General features: G+C 32.8%; 3 protein-coding genes across 8 annotated transcripts in view; 1 reads left to right on the top strand and 2 right to left on the bottom strand.

Annotated features, from left to right (window-relative positions):
- Nucleotides 1-6,696, top strand: part of LOC108777866 (uncharacterized) — a 31,392-nt gene extending 24,696 nt beyond the window's left edge. The window contains exons 3-5 of the mRNA XM_018544849.1: nt 4,740-4,825; nt 5,034-5,158; nt 6,052-6,696. Of these exons, the coding sequence (XP_018400351.1) occupies nt 4,740-4,825; nt 5,034-5,158; nt 6,052-6,696 (856 nt within the window). The remainder of the gene's footprint in view (nt 1-4,739; nt 4,826-5,033; nt 5,159-6,051) is intronic.
- Nucleotides 6,697-12,907: 6,211 nt separating this feature from the next.
- On the bottom strand, nt 12,908-14,955 carry Fdx2 (Adrenodoxin-like protein 2, mitochondrial Ferredoxin 2). The gene is made up of 4 exons (XM_018544848.1): nt 14,479-14,955; nt 13,731-13,843; nt 13,512-13,644; nt 12,908-13,001 (listed from the first exon to the last, which is right to left on the bottom strand). The coding sequence occupies exons 1-4, from the start codon at nt 14,604-14,606 to the stop codon at nt 12,908-12,910; spliced, it is 468 nt and encodes a 155-aa protein (XP_018400350.1). The 5' UTR covers nt 14,607-14,955.
- Nucleotides 14,956-15,948: 993 nt separating this feature from the next.
- On the bottom strand, nt 15,949-24,182 carry LOC108778069 (zinc finger CCCH domain-containing protein 13). Of its 6 annotated transcripts, XM_018545162.1 has the most exons (13): nt 24,140-24,181; nt 23,561-23,655; nt 23,063-23,253; nt 22,521-22,585; nt 22,346-22,423; nt 19,708-20,174; nt 18,873-19,032; nt 18,321-18,488; nt 17,736-18,230; nt 17,531-17,669; nt 17,223-17,445; nt 16,633-17,144; nt 15,949-16,084 (listed from the first exon to the last, which is right to left on the bottom strand). In XM_018545162.1, the coding sequence occupies exons 2-13, from the start codon at nt 23,584-23,586 to the stop codon at nt 16,059-16,061; spliced, it is 2,550 nt and encodes an 849-aa protein (XP_018400664.1). In that variant the 5' UTR covers nt 23,587-23,655; nt 24,140-24,181; the 3' UTR covers nt 15,949-16,058. The 6 variants fall into 6 exon arrangements, with proteins under 6 accessions (XP_018400664.1, XP_018400662.1, XP_018400660.1 ...); XM_018545160.1 differs by lacking the exon at nt 15,949-16,084 and having other exon boundaries at nt 16,547-17,144; nt 18,873-19,029; nt 24,140-24,182; XM_018545158.1 differs by lacking the exon at nt 15,949-16,084 and having other exon boundaries at nt 16,547-17,144.
- Nucleotides 24,183-26,672: the final 2,490 nt, after the last annotated feature.

Below are 26,672 nucleotides of genomic sequence, written 5' to 3'. Positions count from 1 at the left end.
TGATTTCACTGAACATATAATATTACTCTACTATAACTATAATTAAATAGACTAGCAATATAACGGTTTGCGATGACAAGAAGTTTAAAGAAGAAGAAGAAGAAGAAGAAGTTATGGTTGTCTGATGAAGTAAAGCGCGTTTCGCATGCGAGAGCTAGGTGGGAATTTCTCATCTCAACCGTTACATGCAGGATTTTCTAATAATGCGGTTCGGTTACTATTGTAAATCATATGATAATTATTGTAGCGGTCGATATAGAGAATACGGGGCAAGCAGACGGTCGTATGGTGTTTGTTACAAATTGCTTTCGTGTGAGAGATTTCCATTATGTAAAAGTAGTGCCAAGAATGTATAATCTTGTGCTCATCGCCGTGCTTAACAATACCACTTATAACAGTTAGCACGCACGAAAATACTATGTAGGCATGCGTTACTCTCTCGCTTTTGTAAAGAAGAAAATTGGGACTCTCGCACGTATTCAATTTGATGTCAGACGATAATTATTTAACAACTTGCAACATTATGTAAACGCTTCATTTCTCTGGAATGTACAATTAACTTTTTAAACTAATTTTTTATTTGCAATTCCAAAAATGATATGTCACTTTCCTTAGTGGAGATACATGGCTAATTCAATACATAAAATTATCATAAAATCATTTTTAATAATATTGTATTTACTAAGAACTAATCACAGAAATAAACGTTACATTACTAGATTACTGTACTCTTCCTCTGTGATTTCGATAAAAGAGAAAAGCCTCCATTTGTCTGTTCAGCTAGTAACATAACGGGTAAAAGTTGCAGCCGTTGGCGCGTGATTTGTCACTCTCGGTGCTCCAGAGTGACTCGCTTCTATCGGCACTCAACAAAACCCCGTTGATCTCGCGCGTTAAGCAGGAAGACACGTTGCCTTTGGTTCGGCACGTTCATTCATGACTGGTAAGAGTTGCACGGGACGCGACGACAACGACAGCACAACGAGGGACTAACAAAAGCGTTCGCGCCTATTCAACTTGAGCTCGTATAATTTCGCCGTGCGCGAAAGAAAAGTATAGAGAGGCACGAATGAAGGAACGTGTAGGTGTGAACGATACTCGCGATTCGAACTCAAGAAGCCGAGAGATGAAGTCTGCGTTAAGCCTGTAGGCAAAATGTTGTTGCAAACGACGGTTGAACATTTGATCAGTAATTTCGACATAGTCAAATTAAATTACGATAATAAAGATGATAATATAATAAAGAAGAAAACAAATGATACCAAAAAATACGATAGAAACCAGTGTATATTAATGTCAAAATAATGGGATAACTAATTATTAGTACAAATTAGTTCGGTCCGTTTTTTGTGTTCAAAAACGCATTTATTTCAAAACATGAATGAACAGATTAATTAAAGTATTGTCCATCGCTGGCTACTACTTTTTCCCATCTCTCAGGCAATTTTTGAATTCCATTTCGAAAAAATGACTCGTCTTTGGAGGCGATTATCTTTTGGATAATGGACCGAACTAATTTGTACTCCTAATACAATTAAATTACAATAATTCTTGCGGGTAAAAATATCATTAGCGCAAGTACATCGCAGTTTTGATATAATTTCATTCACATATCTAGAGCAAGATCGCCAATTATCCTTTCCTAAATGTGTTTCTTCGGTAAGTTCACGAATCTTCGACTGCCTACCGCTTTTAAATAAACGTCATCTATAAGATGAAGAATTCCCACGCAGCCGTTGCTGCCGCCCTTTGGGGTCAACGATCTCTTTGGATATACGAGCGGGTCATGCGAAGCGATTAGAACTACTATTGTTCAGGACTTCTGGTATGGTGGTAATTTATTTCTGGGAGTATAAGCTACCGCGCGATAAATTATTGGAACTATAATTAAAGTTTGATGAAGACGATTTCAATTACGTTTGTATTTGATATCTTCTTTTTACGAGAATGTTTCAATGAACGAGTGGAAAGTAAATGTATAATAATATTTGATACTATATATACTTTAGGTTTATGTAAAATTCCGGTATGTTAAGTTAGCACCCCAACTATAGTACTCAGGAGTTCTGATTAGAGTTCCCTATAGTTAATAACAAGAGTTCCGCTCAATAAACATTTTTTAAAAATGGGGTGTAAACATTTTATCGAATTTCGAGGTGGAATAGTTCTGAACGGCTTAATAGTTTCAATTTGCGATTGCCTATAAGAGTTCCTAACATGTAAAAAAAATTTTCGAATATTAAAAGAAAATTAAAAGTTTTTGAAAAATTAATTTTTAGATACAATAGTTCTGATGATAATTTCTGCTTCTTTTTGACGATACGAAGAGTTCTCTATGATTTTTAATGACATATGCGCTTAATAATCATTTTTTAATAATTTTTTAAAAATGGAGTGCTAACTTTTTAACGAAATTCAAGGTCGTATAGTTCTGATCAGCTTAACAGAAGTATTTTGTGAATACCTAGAGTTCTTGATACATAAAAAACATTTTTAAAGAATAATAAAGTTTAAAAATAGTAGAAATCTTTGAAAATTTTTTTGAGAGTACCGAGTAGTTCTGAGTTGCGTTTCTTATAGTACTCGACGAGTTCTATCGAAAACTGTAAGGTGAAAAAGCGATTAGACCAACGGTTTGCAAGATACAGCGACATTTGTCAGAAGATCAACAATTTTTAAAGTGAGTATATCTCGGAAACAGTTGGTCCAATCGCTTTGAGCCCTCATACTTTTCGACAGAATTCGCCGAGAACTGTCCAGAACTCCGATCAGAACTACTCGGTACTCCCAAAAAATTTTGACTTCAAATTTTTTTCTAAGTCCTACGTCGGAAAATTTTTTGAGAGTACTGAGTAGTTCTGAGTAGCGTTTCTTATAGTTCTCGACGAGTTCTATCGAAAACTGTAAGGTGAAAAAGCGATTGGACCAACGGTTTGCAAGATACAGCGACATTTGTCAAAAGATCAACAAATTTTTAGAGTATATCTCAGAAACCGTTGGTCCAATCGCTTTGAACTCTGATACTTTTCGACAGAATTCGCCGAAAACTGTCCAGAACTCCAATCAGAACTACTCAGTACTCTCAAAAAAATTTTCAAAGATTTCCACTATTTTTTTTAAACTTTATTATATTTCAAAAATGTTTTTTATGTATCAAAAACTCTAAGTATTCACAAAATAGTTCTGTTAAGCTGATCAGAACTATGCGACCTTGAATTTCGTTAAAAAGTTAGCACCCCATTTTAAAAAATTATTAAAAAATGATTATTAAGCGCATATGTCATTAAAAATCATAGAGAACTCTTCGTACCGTCAAAAAGAAGCAGGAATTATCATCAGAACTATTGTATCTAAAAATTAATTTTTCAAAAATTTTTAATTTTTTTTTTATTATTCAAAAATTTTTTTTACATATCAGGAACTCTAGGCAATCGCAAATTGAAGCTATTAAGCCGCTCAGAACTATTCCATCTCAAAATTCGATAAAAAGTTAGCACCTCATTTTTAAAAACTGTAAAAAAAATGTTTATTCAGCGGAACTCTTGTTATTAACTATAGGGAACTCTAATCAGAACTCCTGAGTACTATAGTTGGGGTGCTAACTTAACATACCCGTAAAATTCGCGTAAATATAATTGTCTAACTAAAATTTTTTTCCATAATATTTTTTTCTCCTATACTTACATTTAGCACATTTAAAATAATATTGAATTTCTCAAGAGTTAAAATTCTTGTTCGAATAAATTTTAATTGTATGCAATTGTCGGTTCTTAAATAATTTATTTAAACCTCGATTAACTGCACTGGAAAGACATCGAGAACACACTAATTCGGTGGATGTAACCCGAAAGAGTTACAGGCGACTTTTAACGATCTTTATCATTTCGTACGCTACTGTTAATACTATTACAGCTATAGGAAAACCTATATAAGATGATTACGACGAGGGCACGTCTAACTACACTGTGACACCGTATAAGAGATTAGTTACATCACAAAACCGCTTACTAGTCCCACGTTTACGTCGGTACCATAAATCCATTTAATTATTCTCTTTCGATGGGACTGTGTTTAAACGCGGTGTCTCGTGCGCTACAGAATGCCATGGCTGAGGACAAGAAAAAAAGCGTAGGTTATCTGTAGAGAGTATACATATACCGTTATGCACCGATCGTATCGTTGCACTTTCGCGATTATGCAATATTTGCCGAGGAGCAGAATATTTTGACTTACGATCTCTGTACTCTAAAGACGAGGCACTCTAAAGGCATTCTCATTTTAAATCTCCTTTTACGATCACAAAAAACCGCGACAAATATATGTACGCATCATTCATTCAATTAGTTACGAGTTTCTTGAGGAGTAAAAAACTATATAAAAATTAATATCAACGTATGTGTACGTTTTAAAAATATTATAATCATTAGTGTAAGTAATACATCTTCGATGTGTTACAATTTATTCGTGTAAAAATACTTTATTTTATTTCTTTTATAAATATATAGCTTTCTATAGTTTTGAACGTACATTTTTTAAGATGCATTTCGCACTAATCCATAAAAAAGCTAAAAGTTGTATCTCGTGTCTTCGTCAATGTGCACGAACTAAAATAGCTGGTCGTGTTTCCGCGAATCCTAATTGCCAATGAAACGACAACGAAAACGTGCGCTTTTATAACTCACCCAATTATCATGGACTCGCGAAACTCATCTTCGCTGCGTGACTTTTGTCTGTTTCAGAAGTAACAAGTACCTGCAAAAATCGTCCATCAGCCGCGTGTGCGCCGTCGGAGGTTTTTTCATTAGTATTCCCGTCTTCTTAACTGGTAAGGAAAAAATGCTTGTTATCTTTTATCAAACTATACACGATTCGCGTGATCCTGAGAAGAAAAGTTACCGTACAGAGACTTGCAATAAGAATAATTCGAACTCTTGAAACTTTGAAAAAGTTACTCGATTATCTACTTATATCGTATATCGTTATTGTCATCGTAATGTCACGATATTAATTCTGAGATTCGTTGTGATTTACAGGTATGATCTTATACACGTTCATCCAGTTCCATTCGACACCGGCGATTGTCACGTCGGTCTTCATCGGCCTCGGTATTGTGTTCTGCGGATGCGCTATGGTGCACAACGTCTTCGTATGGCAGAAAGTGAGTGCGCCTAAAAGTGCATTTTTTTTTTTACCCTTCCACTCCCTGCTTTCTCCTCTCCTCGTCCAGCGGTCTAACGGCGTGCGAATTTTTTCCCTCATCACGATACGCGGATCTCTGTCGTATAGTCAGTTCGCCTCTTTATTTTCTCATATTCCACAACCGGCGATGCACCGGTCTGCATCTCTTTCTCTCTTCTCCTTTTTCCCCTCTCCGCCGGTTCTATGCCCGTAATCTCTCTCCGCCGCACCTTATTAGCATATTCCGCAACGGTCGATGTCATTATCACGCTATTATTTATGTCGGTGATCATTCTACCGTGTAATTCGATTCCAAACTGGATCTGGTACGCAGGATGTGCGTATGTGTATGCGTGTATGCGCTAAGCGGACAGTGGGTGCGAACGGACGTGTCCACCCTGCCGAGTTTTTGCCCTGTGAAAAAGAACCTGCGAAAAGATGGCAATATAACTGCCTAATGTACATGCGATTCTGGGACGATACTTCGATTCGCATTACGTAATTGCGTGATTAAGTGGAAGATTTTGTATAACTGCGATCGTTGCGGTTCTCCGTATAGCATCTCTCCGCGATAAACTTTCCTGACACTTTGCCGCTACGTAAATTACACGACGGAGAGGATTCTCTATTTTACTGTTTCTTCTATTTGCGATGCTTTCAGTATTACGACGACACATTTTTTCTAATAAACTTGTCTATTTTTTAACGTGTCATTAAAGTACTAAGATCTCGTGTTGATAAGTATATGGTATATACTTATTCCAAATCGTATCCTTTTTAATTCCCCTTTCTTTATTCAAATAAAAATTATTGGAAAAAAAAACAAACAAATAGAATTTTACAGAATAATTTTTCTTTTTGTATAACTCGCAGGAGAAGACGAATGCTGTAAAAGCGTTTGCCCGCGAGCAATGCGAGGTTGCGGCACAGCTACAGCGTCAACAGCAGCAGTTGCAACTGCATCAGCAGCAGCCGCATCAGCAGGTACACTCGCAGCATCAACAGCAACAGCAGCATCACCATCATCACCATCAGCAGCTGCAACTACGGCCGACGCTGCATACGGGTTCGAAGCTTGGTAGCGGAAGTGGCGGCCCAATGGGCCATTCGACCGTCAGCCTGGCCCAACTTAGTCGCGGCCTTCATCATTCTTATCAGCATCATCCTCATCAGCATCATTCTCATCAGCAACGGCACGTGTCCTCCATGTCGCCACCATTATTACTGTCATCGCCGCATGCCGCATCACAGCATAACCATCTGACGTATCGTGGTGGTATCGCCGCCGCCGCTGCCGCTGCCGCTGTCGCCATCACCGCCACACCATCAACGACACCCGGCGATCGGTCGCCGCCGAGTCCCAACGGTGGTGGCGGCGGCAGCGGCAAGCTCAACAGGTCGCAGCACTTGCCACGTGAAACCAGCGGCAGCGTGAGCCCCGGTCTGCCGGCGGCTACGCTCGACCTGAGTAGTGCCGCTACTACCAACAGTCCGCACGAATTGTCGACTCTTGTTTAAAGACCTTGAAGGAGTAATGGAAGAATAAGAATTCAGAACTTTCAGAATTTAGAATTTATTTGGAGACGTATTCTCTGAGACTAGTAGAAAAGATTATCTCTCGGATCATCTTAAGTCGATTTATATAAGGAATAAATATAAAATTATTTATAAACAAATTTGTCAACAGATATTGTCTAAAGAGAAGGGACCAAAAATTGTTAAGGCTGCTGATTATCTCATGTTGCGTGTTGTAACATTATCGATATGTTTTCACGTACGTTATTAATGTTATTGTCATCACTGCGACATCGTCATTTAGTATTTACCTTTTTTTTTATACAAAATTCTTAGATATTGACAAAGGCCGATAAGAAGTTATCCACCAGAATATTTTGCTTTGATAACAACGAATTTTCGTGAATGTTTTGTTTACCCCATGTTTGCAAATTCTTGGTGAACAACTATTTAAAAGAAACACTGTCCAGAGTTTTGTTAAACAATTTATTCCAAATTAAGAGAATAACAAGAAATATCTTAAATATATAGAATTATCTTTCTTGATTTTGATGAACTTTAAACATTGTTTTTTTTTTAACAAAAATAATGAACATGTATTTTTTTTATAAGGATTATCACTTGCACTTTTAGGCGGTGCAACTCTGAAAAAAATCGGTCTTTTCTTTCGAAGCGAATATTGTCAAAATTATAAAAAACATGATATGAGATAAAAAAACATGTTCCAAATAAAAGTTGAAATCTCAAAAATACTTTCTAATAATAATTAAAAAATAATTAAAACAACAGGGCTACGAGCCAACTGTTGTTTTAATTATTTTTTAAATTTATTGAGCCTTGTTATTAACATATATTAATAATTAAAAAATTTATTTATAAATAAAAAGTGTTTATTTATAAAAAATTAAAATTAAAAATTTTTTTAATTACAATATTAAATATTTTTTTAATTATTCAATTTTTATTTTAAACTTTTTTTCTATCGCTTATTTTTTTTGGAAGAACAATAATTTTTTTTTTTCAAAGGAGTGTTGCACTTTCTAAAAGTGTGATAGGGCTCATGTAAAAAAAAAAGTTATTTTTGTTTAGAAAGCAATATATTTGAAGCTCATCAAAATTGGAGAAAGATACTTCCATGAATTTCCTTGTAAGAAAATAGTTTAGTGAACAACTAAATTTCCACAATTTAAAAGAGCCTATCCTGCAGTAATACATTTAAAAAAAAATTATTTTTACCATCTGATGTTATTTAATATAACTTAACAATAGAGATTATTTAACAACTATTACTATAGAAGCTATACAGGATGATGAAAAATAATGTTTTAATTACTTTTACGATCAATTTAAATGTGATATTTTAAGAATATTAAATAGTTCTATCAGAATTTATCGAACAAAATTTTATCAGTGCCTTTGTTTGTCTAGTCTCCGTATTATTCCAACATAATTATTAGCGGCTTTGGAATTTATATTTTCAATACCACTGACCATGTTTATGACCTGGTTTATTAAACCAGTATTACTCGAGTCACAAGATTTTTTTGTTTTTCTCCCGTCGAGTTTTCTTAGTCCCTACAGTCAATCCGAACTGTCTTGATCCTGCTAGTATTGTAGCTAACATGATTTAATGACTGGTCGATAGCGTTAGTTCTTGTTGGCCTTGATAAGCTACATATTTTTTGCATATCGTTATACCAATTACAATTTTCTCAGACAGGTTTCGCTTCATTTTTTTTTACCAATGCGTTCGGGGTAACCCATACAAAATATACATTTATTGTACATAATGTATGTTCTTGAAGGAATTTCTTGCCACGTCGAGATGCAATGCGAGAATCATTTCGATTCCTCCAACGAAACTTGCCGATTTATGCTTTATTTACGACTGATATATCCTGTTATCACCAAGAACAGCAACAACAGGTTCCTGTTGCGCAACGCCGACAAAAAAAGGATTCCTCGAATGCGTGTTGCATTTCGCTTCGTAAGTATTCTTCGGTTATCTGATATCAAGACATTCTCGGAATATTGAGTTATCAAAAAGTTTATGCAAATTTCGATGTCAAGAATAAAATATTAATAATTTTTTACAGACTTTTTTAATTACAAAAAATATATATATTTAAGATATATAATTATTTTTTATATTAGATATAACTTACCAAAACTGCGTAGAATTATATCTTTATGCTTGCCGAGAATTCCAATTACCTACAACTACGCGCGATTATTGAAATGTATTTTAACAGTAGAATATATATAACAATGTGCATACTTCGAAGCCTCAGAGATCCCAACAAAATGAGAAATTGGCACAAATGTGAATCTTGCCATGTCTTCACTTATTACTATTATTTGTACTTATCTTGCAGAATCTCTAGTCCTAGATTATTTTCGTTCACATGTATGTATATGAAAATATAAGATTTTAGAATTCCGGTTATTGTATAATTGCGCAGCTGATTGAGACGTATAATTGATAAGATGCTTGAAATTTGTAAACTTGACACACTGATGAAATCAGGTTTATATTTTCTTAACAATATTTAGTATACAGTGTAAATATCGTTTAACCATAGATTAGTTAATCGCAAATTTAATTGTTCATTATTTATCCGCTTGCACGTTAATTAATCCATTAACGTTTAGACTGCCGGCATTTTTTCATTAAAAATGGTTCTTTTTTCTCAAAAATGTTTCTGTATAAGTAACATACACATGACACAAAATTTCGAGATTTTTGCGAAGCCACAAAAGTTGCTTTCCCGACAGTCTAAAGGTTAATTAAAAAAGTTGGACGAGTTCTTCAAATTTCAAGACAATGAATGTGTGTTGTATAATTTATAAATTAAATACATAATTTTATTCCCTTTATACATCAGTGTTTTTTAATATTTAAAGGTATCAAGTTATGAAGTCTCTATGGGTTTATATTTAAGTGTATTTAGAATTAGATTTATAATTTTATATCGTTACTGCATGGTTACATAAAAAATTCATGTAAACACATATTAAAAGAGATTGTAGCTTCAGTACTTAAAAATAATTATAAAATACCCACAACATAAAATATAATAATTTATTTTTATCGCGCGTCTCTTCTTTAAAAACATCGAAATATAATTGTAAACTTTCGCATTAATTAAATTAAAAAATGATGGCTTGATATCATTTCATATAATTTATCAATATTAAACATCTTCTTGAACATAAAAAAATGTATGATTATATTTTTCAAGATATTTATATAACAGTTTTAATGAATGTAAAAGCTATCTTGCTTTTATCTTTTTGTATTAATGTCCATATCCTTACTATATATATATATATGCCATTGGTGCTATTTAAAATATTTGAAATCTAACTTCTAATACAATTGAAAAAAAAAAGAAAGCATAAAGAATTTATGTTGTTTATGGTGTGTTGCACGAGACATATAATACTGATTACAAACCATGTGGTAACGACTTACGTAAAAAAAACTCGATAATCTATGAGTATGACATAACATATCTTACGTTATATTACGGTAAAAGATCCATATTAGGGAGTTTTTGCAATATCGTTTATTCCAGATACGGTGAACGCTAAAGTCACTTTTTCTTCACATCTAATTAAGAAAAGGATAACGTGACTTTAGCGTTCACCGTATCTGGGATAAACGGTATTGCAAAAACTCCCTATTCGCAAAAATTACGTATTTTATTAAAATAAATACCATATGTATTTTGTTTTGTATAATCAGAATACACAAATATACGGAATTCATCTTTTGATATCGTGAATACACTAAAGCATTACAGACAAGATAATTTTTAGAATTATCTAACATAAAAACGTTAAAACTAATTTTTTTCTTTAATCTATTTTTTAACTAAGGGAATTTTGCATCCATAAACGTAAAAACTGATATCAAAAGTGAATTTTTATTAGAGCAGAATAAAAAATGCGCGAAACTGTATTTGCAAATTTAGTTATGGCTTTATCAAATCTAAAAATGATTAAAAATTTTTTATTAACTGTCATATTATGTTATTTAAATTTTTTATTTTTATGTCATTTTATATATTTAATTTCAAATAATTATGAAATCAATTTTTTAAATGAATATATCGATATTCATGACTTGTTGTCTACTGTCTAGCTCTATCAATTGAATTAGAAATTTGAAACGAGAATCTTAACGAACTTTGATTATTAGAACATTTAAGTAAACCGAAAAACAACTCGGTTGTATATGTATATATAACGCAAGAATATGTACAATACATTCTAGAAATCGGTGATGTAATTTAAATGGGCAGGGTAAGAAGTTGAAAATAATGTAAATTATACAGTAACGTATATGTAAACACTTCACTACGTTTGTAAGTAGTATAGTAATAAGTACATTTGGAAGTAGTGAAGCATGTAACTTAATTATGTAAGTTATTTGTTGGATTCATATATAACGCACATAGTACAAAAAGTGTTTTAGCTTTGTGTACTGATAATTATAACAACAGTAGATGTATTTGATATGTAATTAATTAAAAAAGAAAAAATAAATTATTCTGGATATGCGAATCAAGTTGTGTATATATATTATTTCAATTATAATGTAGATATGATTTAAATTTTTTCAAATATTTTTCAATCGATATTTCATTGTTATTGTTAAATTTCATTAATTTTAGATAGTAGATTAATATTCCCTGTATATAAAGTTCATCAATATACACATGTACATATTTTTTATCTCAGTGATTTGTAAAAGTAAATATGTTTTGATTAGGTTGTATGATAATTAACTACGAGAATAATTGAAATTACTTGCAAAACTCGTCTTTTTGATCTCTTTCTTAATTAAAATATGTTGTATATTTATTTGATCTCAATATATCATTATATGTATAATAAAAATGAAGATAAAGCAAACTTAATAATCATTTTTGTAAGTAAAGTTTGATGAAAACATTTGAGTTTAAAACTTACAATCGATTTCTAGATTATAAGTGGAACAGAAAAATAAAAGTTTATTTTTAAAAGTGATAAATAAAAAATTTATTTTTTTCGTCATTAATATTGTAATAGTTCAAGTAAAAACATTTTTCTTTACGAAATATTGTCAACATTATACAATATATATATTTATATAATAGTATATACAATTATTTAAAAAATATTGCACAAAGAATTTATCTTTACAATATTTTGAAGTCTTTACAATATTTAGATCTCAATACAATTTTTAATCTGCACTGTTAAAAATATCACAAAATGTAATGTACTTGTAATTGAAAAGTATAGGTATGTATTTATGTACACTTAACGAAAGCTTATGATTATGAGATGACTGAAAAGTAATGATTGGTTTAACTGAAAACTAAGTTACAGTAGTAATCTTAAATGTAAGAGGTTTTCCACAATAAACTGTACAAAATTTAATGTATTTTTTAAAAAATTTTATGAAAAATGTACTATCCATAAATTTATGTAAAAATATTTCATTAAAATTTTATGTAAATTTGCATGAAATTTAATGTGCACATTTATTGCGAACTTTTTATATAAATAAATTTTATAATAAAAAAATTTTATGAAAAATGTACTATCCATAAATTTATGTAAAAATATTTCATTAAAATTTTATGTAAATTTGCATGAAATTTAATGTGCACATTTATTGCGAACTTTTTATAATAAATCAATACTTAAGCTTAAATCTTAAGAAATGGATCTCCCCGCAATCATGGTCAATTATTTTGCTCACATTCAATTGATCCATTTCTTACTAAGAACTTAAATTTTATAGGTAAGAAAGCTAACTTATATTTATTACTTTTCAGTCAGCTCATAATCATAAGCTCCGTTAAGCCGTAATCAAACTACAGATTCCCGACTCCTGACTCAGAGTTGATCGAATAAAATGATTTCTATGCTCGAGTCGACAGTCAGAGTCGGCTGCTGCCTTGCTGTGATTGGTTGAAGTATAGTCGGGAGTCCGAGTCAGTAGTCGAGTCAGGAGCCTGTAGTGTGATTACAGCTTTACAGGTGTTATTTAAATTTATAACAAAATTTCTAACAGTGAGAATATAATTTTTTGCCTATTATGTACATAACACATGCATTATATTGGAAAGAATGATCAGATTGAATTTCACTAAAAGAACCGATATAAAACTCCTAAAATTATCTAAACGCCTTTAACACAATTTAATCCTAGACATTATTATGTTTGTCTTGCATCATTAATGATAGCTGGTACTCTTACTTCAATACCGTCCTGTTCTTCAGTCACGATTACTTGGCAGCCTAATCTTGAACTATAATTAAACACACATATTTAAAACAGTGACGGATAAGAAAATATATAAATTAAAAGGTTGAGTATATGCCACACACTATAATTCTTATTAGTGAAAATTAATATATATATTATCATAAGTGATTATAATTTAATTCGTTTTAAGAAAATATACAACCGGATGATAAATAATAAATAAAAAAATTTGCTGCAAGCTTAAAAAACATAAAAAACATGGGAAAGTATAATGGAAATAGAAAAGAGACTGAGACAATTAATTTGAATAACAGATCAAACGATGTTTGACTGATAAGCTTCTACTTAAGGCAAATTTTATTCAAAATCATCCCTTAGGAAAATAAGAAACTAATTCATGAATAAATGTAAGAGACATTACAAAGTGAGATTTAGAGAATGTTTCTCTCTCTCTCTCTCGTACATGCACGTTAGCTCCTATAGATCTTTTATTAGCATATGTATAAAACTTTTCTCAAGAAAGAAAGAAAGGGTATAAATCCAATAAACATACGTTGGTCCTCGCTCTTGTGCCAAATCCAGCATATCGATTTCTTCCTCTGTAGGTTGATCAGAAAGATTTTTAAACGCATCCTTAGAAAAAACTAAATGACAAGTGCTGCACGTTAGTGTTCCTTCACAAGCTCCTATATTCAAGATAATGAAAATACATGCCTCATCAAACATGTGAATGATTATTAAGGATAAACAGGTTTTTCTAAAAGGTTCATACCATAACCATCCAAATCAAGATCATTGTTTACAACAATATCTAAAATACTGTTTCCAATTTCCCCTTTTGCTTTTATCCTTTCTCCATTGGCTTTAATAAATGTTATAGTGATCCTGAATAAAATATGTACAATATTTATTTTTGATATTTTGTCTTAATCGCTTTACTGACAAGAATTTCATTTTACTTAAATACATTCACAAATTAATCATTCTTGTCAATATAAATTTTAATTAATTATTCACATATATTGCTAAAATTAAAATATAATTTTTATATAGAAATTTATAATTTTGTTCAATTAAACATATATTATCTAAAAAATATCTCGTGTTATTAAAGATGTTTTTTCCTAGTGGCTTTTACATGGCGTTTCTTGAGACTTTCAAAATAAAAAAGTTGTTAATAACATTTAACAATACTAATCTTACTAATTACCTTCACACTACAATGTGTCAAGTAGAAAGCGACTAAGAACTTTAAACACTTTGATCAAACTCCGATTATCGACAGTTAATTTGCTAAGTGGTCAACTTAGTGTTCTAAACATTCTAAACATTCATGAACACAATTATCGCTGTTATTTAAAACGTAAAGAGAAATTGAGAGAATGAATTGTATAAATTAATTGTAACAAACTTATACAACCGAACTGAGCGCCAATTAAATTAATCCGAGCTTGGTCAAAGTTATTTAAAAGTTCCAAACGCTCCTGACTGAGAGATTTTATTTCAACCTTTTTACTTACTCTTTATTCTTAGAAAGCGGTTGCATGAGAGACACAGTTCTCGCGGGGATAACTTGACTAGATATGTATGAGTATGCATAATTCGTTCCTAAGACAGAAAACGATCTTAATCCCCGCATCAGTGCCATTATCCAATGTCAAGCATCAAATCGTTCGTACGGTACACGAGTGTTTTATTGAGGAAATTATTGCTCGAAAATGAAGTTTGAGAGAACCACGTTGGAACCTCGGATCGTAATACGTCTGCGCAAACCGACAATCCGTCTGTTTTAATAAACACTGCGCGATAAGAGCTGGCTTCACCACCAAAATGACGAATTTTAACGAAACACGACGTGTCAATCTTGGCCCTTGTACACTATTCGACCCAAGGCGATAATTCAATGTGAATTCTCTAACGACTGTTGACAACGACTTGCCACAACTGATCCATCGGACCCATGTGCCTGCTAACCATACCAAGCATTGGAAAGCAAAAATTCTCCGAACTGATTGTACGCGCATGCGTGGGTTACCGGCTACATCATTACATATGTAATCGGTTTCACAATACCTATCGAAGTGCTACGTAAGCATTTCGGTTTTCTCTTTCTCAATGCTCATGATAAATTTATTAAATTCTTAAAACTATTTTACTATGACTTATGTTAGTATAAAATAAATGTAAATAGGATAAATCACATAAAATGTTAATGACCTAATATTTTAGGAATCACAAATTAAATAAAAAAAATACAGATTTTGTTTTCCGTTAGATGATATTAAAATTTCAAATGCTCTGCATTGAAAATAACTTTTATTTAAAACACTTCTCTCCTAAAATCATCGAAGTTGAGTCATGAAAACTAGAAGTTGACTGAATTTTAGGAATATAAGAACTAAATGTTCCCAAAATTATCTTATTAAAAAATCGAAAAGATATTTTTATCATCCAAACGTAAAATTTCATTGTATGTATGACAATACAGATGGAATGATTACTGGAATGAAAGCTCACGCTTGTTAACTTGATCATTAGAGAGATGTAAAAACTATTTTGATTTTTATAACTTCGTAATTAGAAAGAGTGTAAGGTCACGTAATTTTAAAAGAGGACGAGAATTTTAGATATGTTCTTTTTTATTATATAACACAAGTATGAAAAAATGCACAATCGTGACATTGCGTCAAACATTAGGAAATCTTATCACTAAAAATCGTTAGAACAACTGTTCAGATAGGGATAGAAACCTACAGTAGAAAGACTGTACAATAATGAGTATCTGACTTTTTATTTATTTGCAAATAAAGTACAGTTACACTGTTAATTGTATTAATTACAGTCAAAAAATGTTTCTTAAATACAAAAAAATTGTTTACATTAGGTTGAATGAGAAAATTATATTTTAGATATTATATTAGAAAGCATATTATACACTCTAACAATTTTCATCAATAAATCTAAAATAATCGATAGTAAGTCACACATATGAAATTACGATTTAATTTAGAAATTGGTAATTAATAATTCTAGAGAGTGCAGAATTTACTATGTGATCGACAATCTATATTTAATTGTGCTTACATGAGATACACACTGATCAGTCGCTTTCCTCCAAGCTAATAACTGAAAATTGAAATTTATATACTTAATTATTCACGTATGTATATATATATATATATATATGTGTGTATATATATATATATAATGTTTGGACAATGTTACTGACAGCCCCTCGGCAACATATGCGATATCAATGATAGGTACAGTATTTATGTGTATGTATATATATTTATATTAAAATTACATAAATTGAAAATTGCAGGATTTAGGTATATTATAATTAATACATATTCTCAACTGAAGAAGATACAATACAAACGTAAGAATGAAACATGTAATAATGATTAAATATTTCGCATATTATACACAGAAATTGTTTCTGTTGAATTAAGAAAAATATATATCCATATATATCTCGAGAAAATTTATATTTGCATGATCTATAATACCAGATTTAGAACGAGATTTAGGAAAAAGTAAAACGAACATAACAGAAAATTGATCAAATGAATGAAAAATGTGTTTAGCAAAAGACAATTTCTGACGATAATATTAAGCTCGACAACTATCTTCTCGATTTTAATTTTTTACATCTTTAATTTTGTTATTACCGCTTTTATCTTCGAGGACCTCACTCTTCTCAGTTTCTTTTTCTTTTCCGGGTTGTTTCTTGTCCGAATTACGAAAACGATCGTAACGCGAATCTTCGTCATCGCTCGATTTTGAAGCTCCCGCCTCGCTCTCTCTTAGAATGTCGCCTAAATCCTTGTCGACATCATCCCAAATCATTTTATCACTACCGTGCGCGCGGTAGTCGTCGTCATCTTCATCCCCCTGATTATTCTTACTGTCTTTCGCGTTCTTTTCAGATTCTACGCTACTAGATTTTTCTTCTTCAATTTTAATATATTCTGTGCCGCAAACGCCGTTATTATCAGCCGCAGTAGATACAGGTGTAGCAGATACTTGTGGCTCGGAATTGACAGGAGAAGTCTTTGCATTATCCGATGTATTATTAGTCACGGTGGAATTAGTAGAATTCACATTCGTTGAAGATGACGATTGCAGATGTATCCTTTCCGCTTGACGTCTAAGCGCCTTATCATCATTATCTCGCACATACCTGCAATAAATATACGATATTGTAAATAGCACTAATAATATATTGTTTCGATTATCCTGTTGAACATCGATGATATACCGTTTAAGATGACTGCGAGTGGAACAATGTAAAGCGACTGCTCGCTCTGTATTTTCGCTGCGTGGCAGATACACTTTACATAACTCGCAGTATTGTACTTCGACACGTTTTATGTATTCCGCACCAACTTTTATCATCTGTTTGCCTTTCGATTTTTTCTCCGCTTCGCTTGAACTTTCACCCTCGGCCTTTTCTTTCTTCTTGTCGTTAGTCTCTTCGTCTTCTGTAAACAGTAATAGTGTGGCATAAGACAAACGTAATTTGTACTTTGACAAATTAGGAATATTCCGTACATGTTTGTTACGTACCATCTACATCACCTACGGAATCCAAAGTCATAAAATTATCAAGATTAACTTCCTTGTCATCTTCTTCTGGCGCGCTCGAATCTGCCTCTGCTTCACCGCTTCCATTTGCATTCATTCTTTCTCTCAGTATACTCTTTCTCTGATTTATATATATATATATCATATCAAGAAAAACTAATATTATTTATCAAAATATAAGAGTTACCTTGATGTGCTCTAGGGAACACATATGTGTCTCAAAGAACATTGGCGAACGGAATTGGATACGACAAACACGACAGAATGGTGTGAGGAATCGTTTCATTTGACGATGAGATTCAGACAGTTGATGAGCAGCTTTCAAGGAACGGTAATTTAATTTGCAAATAGCACAGAACATGGTGCGAGATGGTAGGGTGCCACGTGCTGCATCACGAGCTTCGATACGTCTCTGCTCTTGCCGTTGAACAACTCGCATACGTGTGAGAGTGACCTTATGTCGAGCCGCAATACGTTTCATCGCAGCACTATGACGTCCAGAGAATAGATGGAGTGAATATTCTTTGAACGTAACGCTGTGATGGGCGCAATGCGGGCATTTCAATTTTATGAACTTTCTACCGTCCCGTCTACTTGGCAATTCTTCGGAATCTGCATTCCTGTCGCGTTCTTCTTTTTCAGTTTCATCACGTTCCTCATCGTCCCCATCTTCATCCTCCTCCTACAAATTCAATAAAATGACAAACCAATAAAATAGTAATAATAATGACAACAATAATGTACTAATTTTAATAGTAATAATAGAACTGACACAACTCACTTCTCGCTTCTGATCGTCATCTTCTTTAATATCATCATCCTTTTCTTCCTCATCTTCGGTATGTTGCCTTTCTCTATCTTGTTTTTCTTTCTTACGCTTATCCTCTTTTTTCTTCTTCTCCTCTTCTTCTTCCATGTCCTCTTCATCGCGTTCATGTGGCTGCACAATGTTGATGGACAATAAATATCAAAATTATTCAAACATGTAAGAAAATGCATATTTTATCATAATATTTAAAAACATCATAATTATTATTAATAAAATATATATTTTATTAAATAAGTGAACTCTCAACGAGTCTATCGTTAAGAATTTAATGATATATGTTCGATCACGTGATTTTAATATGAGCACTAACGATCAAAATTAATTGTAATCATGTAAAATAAATTTTAACAATGTATGTGATAATGCTTGTCTGTAATAACTGTGCTTTGTGATAACTAATTTTATATTATACATATTTGTAAGATCGCGTTACATCAATATATTTAAACCCACAATTACGAACGATAAGCTTGTGTAACGCCACTGTTGAATTACCTTTTCTTCGTCGTCCCAATTACTCTTATTATCATCTTCCTCGTCATCGTCATCGGAAAATTCTGCATTAATGGCTTTGGCCATCTCTCTATCCTTGTCCTTCACGCTGGTCCCGGATCCCGAGTCCTTTTTACTTCCGGGTAGCCTAGTAGTACCGCTACTAATGACACAGCAATTTTGTTTTGACTTATATTATTTTCCAGCATTCCATTTTCGTGCTTCTTTGTCTTTCGTTGTATCATCGAGCAAGACTTGCTTATAGATGATACGTAGAAAATATCGCGATAGTATCGGTTTAATATCTCGGCTTTATATATCCCAAAATGTGAAATGCGTTTCGTATTGTACGCTAAAAGTGTCTATTATTCATTTTTCTTTATTTTTCATCGCGTTCTGATATCTTCGCACACTCTCGGTCGTGCCAAAAAATATGATATGAATAGTGTAGTCGTACCGCTATGAACTCTAAAGAGAATTATGTCTCATGACGAGTTAAGTACAATTATTTTAGCTTTCGTATCGAAAGTTATTACATTGCGTTTATACGTATCATCAGATTTCTTCTTTATTAGAAAAAAGTTCTCTTTCTCTCTGTCGGCAGTGGAATATTTGTTTCATGATTTGTTTGTCTTGACTGTTTATCAATCGATTTACTTAGGCATTTATTCACGCATGTGTATTTTGTCCGTTCGCTTTCATAAATTATCTTGTGACACTCAGGTCATCGACCGAGAGTCGGTTTGCATGAACCGACTTCAAAGAAGAATATTCAAGCAGGCTACGAAGATAATATTTGCGTACGATTTTTTGGTAAGTGACTGTATTAATAAATTACCTCCTGCGTAGTTTAGTAGTAGTCATGCGCACACGCTGGATGTAGTCTCGCGAGCGTGAGCCTAGCAGCTTTCGACGATAGTCAAGCGAGTGCAGAGTACGCTTGCGAGCCATGAGGATGTCCGATCGAGAGCTCACACGATGAAATGCAGCACCTCTACCACCGGTGCCGCGGGTCGAAATGCGACCTCTGTAATTCGAACTCTGATGCGATATTCTTCCTCGACTCGAGGTGTATCTCTGAGTCGGTGGCGGTGCCATTTCGCTAATCCGAGGGGGTGGCGGAGGTGCATAGCTCCGTGAAGCGGAATGACGGTCCTCGGAACGGTGGTACGATGACGCGCGTTCGCTCTGTCTCTTGTCCTCGTATACGTTGGACGATGACGATCCCTTGTTATCGTCATAAGCCGCCGATGTGGACGAACCGTACGACGAATACCTCTGTGAGCCGCTACCGCTACCTCCACCCTGCCAAATCAAATTTAATTGTGCTCCTTCCATGCATTTCTTTCTTTTATTTCGTCTCCCATCCTTTTTCTCTTATATAGTTTATTCTACGCACAAATGTATATTTACATACAAGTATACACGTATGTGTGCTTATATGCATACATATCCTTTTTCTCCCTTTCTACACGCACGTACATATCTACCTCTTAATTGCTACTGTTCAACTGGTCTAATCGACTGACTAACCGACTGACATCGAGTGATGGATTGATCGAGTGATCGACTGACTAAACGGCTAAATGACTAACTCCTCAATCGACCGAATAAAAAACTGATTGATCGATTAATAGCATAATGTCGGCACAGTAATTTTAACTGATGTTTCTATTTTCAGTTTTCAAACCCATTTGCATTTCATCATTCGATTATCACGTACATGCAGTGCTAATCGTCTATTGTTTAAAATGGTTCAGCGTCATGAACGTCATATATGGGATTAATAATTGTAATTTATTACTCTATGCTCATTGTATCGCACCTAGATATATAATTTGATTTTCCCTAAATAATTAAGAATCCCTAAATGTCCTTTTATTGCCTTATTATAAAAATGTACTCTCTAATCTCATTGGTATTTGCAATCTCGGGAGTAGTAGCAGCGCTCGTTTCTCTCGAGCTAACAAATTCTATCTTGCCATTCAACGATGTATGTATATATAATACGTATAATGCTCTCGACAGACCTTTCCAACTTAGTCGAATTATATATCTGTCATTAGACGTGATGGTCAAATCTTTCACGAAGATGAATCGAATAAAAGTAACAAAATTGTCGTTATGTACGTAATCATTTGTAAATATTTGTGCGTATAGTTGCGTTTGGTAATAAGATAGTTTGAACAATATTATATATACATATATACATTTGTATATCCATATTTTGCTCTCTGCCCTACATGTAGCATGCATGCCAAGTATTTCCCTAGTATCATTCTGTAGGGATATATATATATATGCATACATTCGACATTAATTCTTTCCCAATTCCCTTTTTGTCATGCATAAGGTAGATAACATGTCCGAATATATAACAATTGGAAAGGCCTACGACATATAAATATTAATCAAAATTTTTGCTCTTGTAATTTAGCATTTGTAATATAATTTAAATAATTGGTTATAAACGATGTTTATGGGTGACATTTCATGAAAATCCCATGTCATAAGGCGATGCCTGAGAAGATGTTGTTATTTCTCTACAATGTCTCTATACTCTTTATTCTCGTTACTGCATAATAAATCGGCATAATTGCGCTTATTGTTCTCTAACGGGGAATAACATGATGTAATTCTCACGTACGTCTATTCATTCAATTTGTCATCGACTTTTCAAATAGCTCTCAAACTTTACTAGGATATGTGCGGACAGCGGGCAATATCATATAAATACCATCTAGGTATATTTCATCTTTTAACGATTCATCTTTTAATAATTTGACGTTTTTGTAGCGTTCCACTGCAGTAGCGCCCCAACGCAAAAAGAACGAGTGTTCGAGAAGCCGTTGGTTCGCGTTGCTTGAAAGGAAAGTAGGATAACTTATGAATGTTCTGTTTAAAATATACCAATTTTTCTTATATACGAGTGTCCTGAAATCATTTAACATTCCTTTGTGTAACTCATTTTTTTTATACGTTACACTTTAACCGATAAGAGTAACAAACTTTCAGGACCATCGTTACATTACATAAGACAAAAATAATATTTGAATCTTCTATTGAAAGAAATATTTCATATTAAATTTTTCATAAAAATTCAAGTTGGGAAATATTCATATATAATCATATAGAGCAATATATATTGATGTTGTATTACACTTTTCTTTTAACCCCTTCAGACCAGATTTTAGTGGAACCATAATAAAAAAATTTTTTTAATTTAGTTCATGCATATTTAAATAAATAGTTCATGCTAAACAATTGTTTTTCATATTTTTCCAACATATACTTATGTGTACATTATTACTATGTAGCAGATTCCGAATAATGTCTAAAGAATTAAATAATTTCAAAGGATGTTTTTAAATTCGATTATATAATTACGCTAAGTCTGAAGAGGTAAAATAATTAATCATCTTATGAGAAAGAGAAACAGATAAAGATTGCAAAGAGAGCAAAGAGAAGATACATACCTGATAAGAATCACTTCTCATTCTTTTACGAGTTGAGTCACTTGATGATCGATGGTCATCTCTAGCAGAATAAGAATCCTGAAGAAAAAAAAACCATTTTAATATTCTGAATTTGTCACAAAAACGTTTCTGATAGTTTAATAAATAGAAATATAATCCCAATTTATATTCTTACACGAGGCCTTTTATAGCTATTCGAATGTTCGCCACGACCGCCTCTGCTTGAATATCTTTCCGATCCTGTAAAGACAATAATGATCAACAATATTATAATATTATTCCTTTACTTTACATAGAGAGATATCTAGTATATGAGTTATGATGTTGTAAAGTTTCATAATTTCCAATTTAGGCTTCTATTTTATGTTTTAAGACTATGATCCACTTGATGCTTTGAAGAATTTTTTGATTAATTAGTAAAATTTTTTCATCAAATGGACTGCATCCTAAAAAATAGATTTCATTGTTTTGGTCAATTAAACATTTTAAAGCATTCGCAGTGTCAAATGAAACAGCCTCAACTTAGTGTATACTTATAAGTATATCTCTAATACTTTTATAGAGATTAAAATTGAAATTGAATTTAATTAATCAAAAGAAATATCGAATTTTTAATGAAATTTACATTGATTGATCAAATTTAATCTCTAGTCCAATACAAACATAATCATTTTTATAACACATGTTACTATTAAATATCTAATATTCATATATTACCTGAGTTATATTTGGATCTAGAATCATAATTCGTTGTTGAATATTTAAATCTGCCACCTCTGGAAGATGAGTATCCTCCTCTACCAGATACATTTCCTCCTGCTGAACCATTCCACTCATTTCCTCCACCTCGTCCCCTATAAGAACCTCCGCGAGAACTAAATCCGCGACCACGAGAACTCATGGTGGAACTAAAAGAAATCGAGACACATTTCTCGTTACACTTATATTAAATTTATCCTTTTGCCATGTTTTATATCTTGACATATGTTCTTGCGTCTTAATAAAAAGAAATTAAGATTCTTTTCCGACTATAGCTGAGCAAAGTCTCATAAAAATGTAAATATAAAATTGTAAAAATACGGAGTAGGTAAAAACAGATATTAAAATCGCTCAAAATACAAGATGTTCCAATAAAGTGCCACCAAAATAAAGTATTTATCGATCTTTCTGACGAAACGCAAATCCCCGCAGCATAATTAAACGTACATTACCAACCTGTATTTGTTGTAACCATAGCTCATGGCTGCAACTTATCGTTGAACAAGATAGAGTAAAGAGAAAGGGGCTGTAGTGGATACAACGCCAATGGTCTATGAACAAAATAAATTTTTTTTTTGTACAACGCATGTGGCACAAGTTCGTAGGAAATATACAATTAATAGCCTCTTTACGATTTCAAGTCGTTCTAATCAATAATCACGTATTTGGGAACCACGTTGACGAATGACGCAATTTCGCATAAAAATTCGCGAAGGAGACTGACTTTCAACGAGAGAGAAAAAAAATACGAGGGTAAAATCGAGAAAAATTTCGTGATTATAATCGGCATCCATTGTTCACGTTGGTGAAATCCCGATACCACAGCCACAGATGCGCCGAGCAACGTGATATGGTGCGCCACGAAGCGGCAAAGGACATCCGTGCCTTTCGTTACGCGGACAGGACGATATATTTGTCGTGAAAACTATGAGCCGATAAAAGGATCAATAATATCGTATTTACGCGACTAAAAAGGCGATGGCCACATTTCGGTATCCCATTTTACGCGTAACGAACGCAATATAGGAAACTCACCCGAAACGGTGGGACGTGGGAGTCGCAGCAGCCTTCGTCACAGTCTCCGTTGCGATTAGAACGCCAGAGGGAACAAACTCCATATATTTTGGGGGCGACGGAAGTTGGTGTAGTTCCAATTTTGGTGTCACAGAGAGCCAGGTGGCGCTAGGGAGTCTGTCGCCCCTTCTTCCAAGATAGGAGTTTGTTCCCCCTGTAGAACGCGTCTACAATCGATTTTATGATTCGCTCATGCGTATGTATGTATGTATGCGGCTTGCTTAAGTTTACGCGCCGTTCAAGTACACCTCGATCGACGATACAAACCTTTTCCGAAAAAATCACGCAAGGCGTCGAGGCCGGAGCAAATCGGACAGTCATTCACCAAGCAACAACGAACTAAAATGTCGGCCACACTTGTTCTTGAAACAGGCGTCCCTGCCACGAATAACGAAGGACATGCGTGGACATGCGTCATTTTCGACGTCCAATAGCGAAACGAATTTGTTAGGGATTTTAGCTACGGACATTTTATCCCTGGAAAAACATTTTTTTAATGCTTGACTGTGACTGGCCGATTACAACGGAACGGAACAGTTGAGACCAATCAGAACTCTACAACCATACTCTGATTTTCTTTCTGCGATTGTGATTGGTCTCACTGTTCCGTTCCGGTGTAATTTCCGTTCCATGTAACGCTATCCTGATAGCCTTATGGCTTTCAAAATTTCGAAAAAGAGTCTCGTAAAAATAATAAGACTAATCAGAAATCATTTAAGTTTAATGCGTTTATATAAAAACGCTAATCTGATTGTCGTATTAGTTTTCCGAGATACCGGCCGATTCCAATCATCATAAAAAATCACCCTTAGACTCTCAGATTATTTTTAGATAATTATAAATATAGAACTGGACTTTGACTAAATCACGGTGATTAACGATATAATTATTTGGAACAAAACTTCGAATTATATATTCATTGTTCTAATTTTTCCCTGTATATTTAAGTAACAAAAAATTAATAATAAAATAATATTAATATTAAAAATAAAATTTATATTTGAATTATTAATTTTTTGTTTTTAAATTTTTCTAAATATTTTAAATACAATTATTAAATTATAATTATTGTATATTAATTTTACAATTCTAAATCATTGATGCTACATTATTTTGTAACTATACTATTTCATCATGATGAACCAGAATAACTTGCATCACTAAACTCGTATAAATAGCTTCAATGAGTTTTGAAGAAAAAGAAAAAATAAGGATAGAAAAAAAGAATAAAATACAAATTGTTATTATGACTTCAGATAATACTATATTATATACATCGAACAAACCGGGTATGCGTTGGTGTTATGTGATTACATTGTCACATTATATTGGCGCAAATTACAATCGCTGCAATTATTTTTCCATATATTCTTGCTACCGAACAAGAACCTATGAAAAGATAAATCTGGAAATTCGTTGACAATATACTTGACCGTATACACAATTGGGATTTAATTGATAGAATTAAGTTTCTCAAAGGACTTTATAGTAATTATAACGATAACATACAAAACATTTATATCTAACGTATTGCTCCTTCGTAATTCTATTTACACGCAAGATTCCTCTAAGTGTGTCACGTTTGTGTCTCGGAAAAATTCTAATAATATAATGGGAACGAATTATCTATACCTACTATTATCTACAAGAAAGGGAGAAGCAAAGTAAGAGAAAAGAATACCGAACATCTACATATTGTACGAAAGTCAATACGATTAGTTAAAGACAAGTATAATAAGTGTGCAAGCCTTAGCTGCGATTATTCATTTTCGCTCTTTGTAATCGTATCCTCTTAATACAGTTTGTAAGGAAACAAATAAACTATTTTCTCTCCTTCATTCCTTTCATCTTCATAATCCATTGTGTTCGCGATTTTAATAATTATTTGCAAAAATTTAGGTGAATAAGAATAGGGATGTACACAGAATATGGAGGTTTGATTATATATTAAAAGCGTATTATGAATACATATACACACGGCGTGACAAATGCATTGTTGAGAAATTTTATTTGAACTTAGCATGTGTTTTACATGCATGAGAATAATCACATTCAGTTACAAGTAAACAGCAATTGTATTCAATCCGTTTTTAAATTAATACAATTTTATTATTTTATCAACAATTATTACGATGTACGAATATATAGACATATCTGCTTGAATATGCACAAAATATTTTTTATGGCAAGACATTTATGACACCGTATGTACATCGATTGAATGAAAGATTCTCAGTTTAATTCATCATTATAATTCCAGTAATAACGTATAAGATGAATATTTGCGGATAAAATTAAATATTCATTTCAAAATACTTCGTATTCTCCATATAAATCCACGCACACACATGAGCGCAAACAAATACATACATACATACATATATCATATATATGCATACACAACCTTTGTAATTATAATATTGAGCATCCATCCCTTTCCAATTTTTTATCGAAAAAAATAGGTTTGTTCTTTGTAGCTTTTTGTACTTTTTAT

The sequence above is a fragment of the Cyphomyrmex costatus genome, unplaced genomic scaffold, assembly GCF_001594065.2.
Source record: "Cyphomyrmex costatus isolate MS0001 unplaced genomic scaffold, Ccosl1.0 scaffold474, whole genome shotgun sequence".
NCBI lineage: Eukaryota > Metazoa > Arthropoda > Insecta > Hymenoptera > Formicidae > Cyphomyrmex > Cyphomyrmex costatus.
The sequence above is the reverse complement of the archived record's forward strand: the minus strand, read 5'-3'. Positions and strand labels throughout refer to the sequence as shown.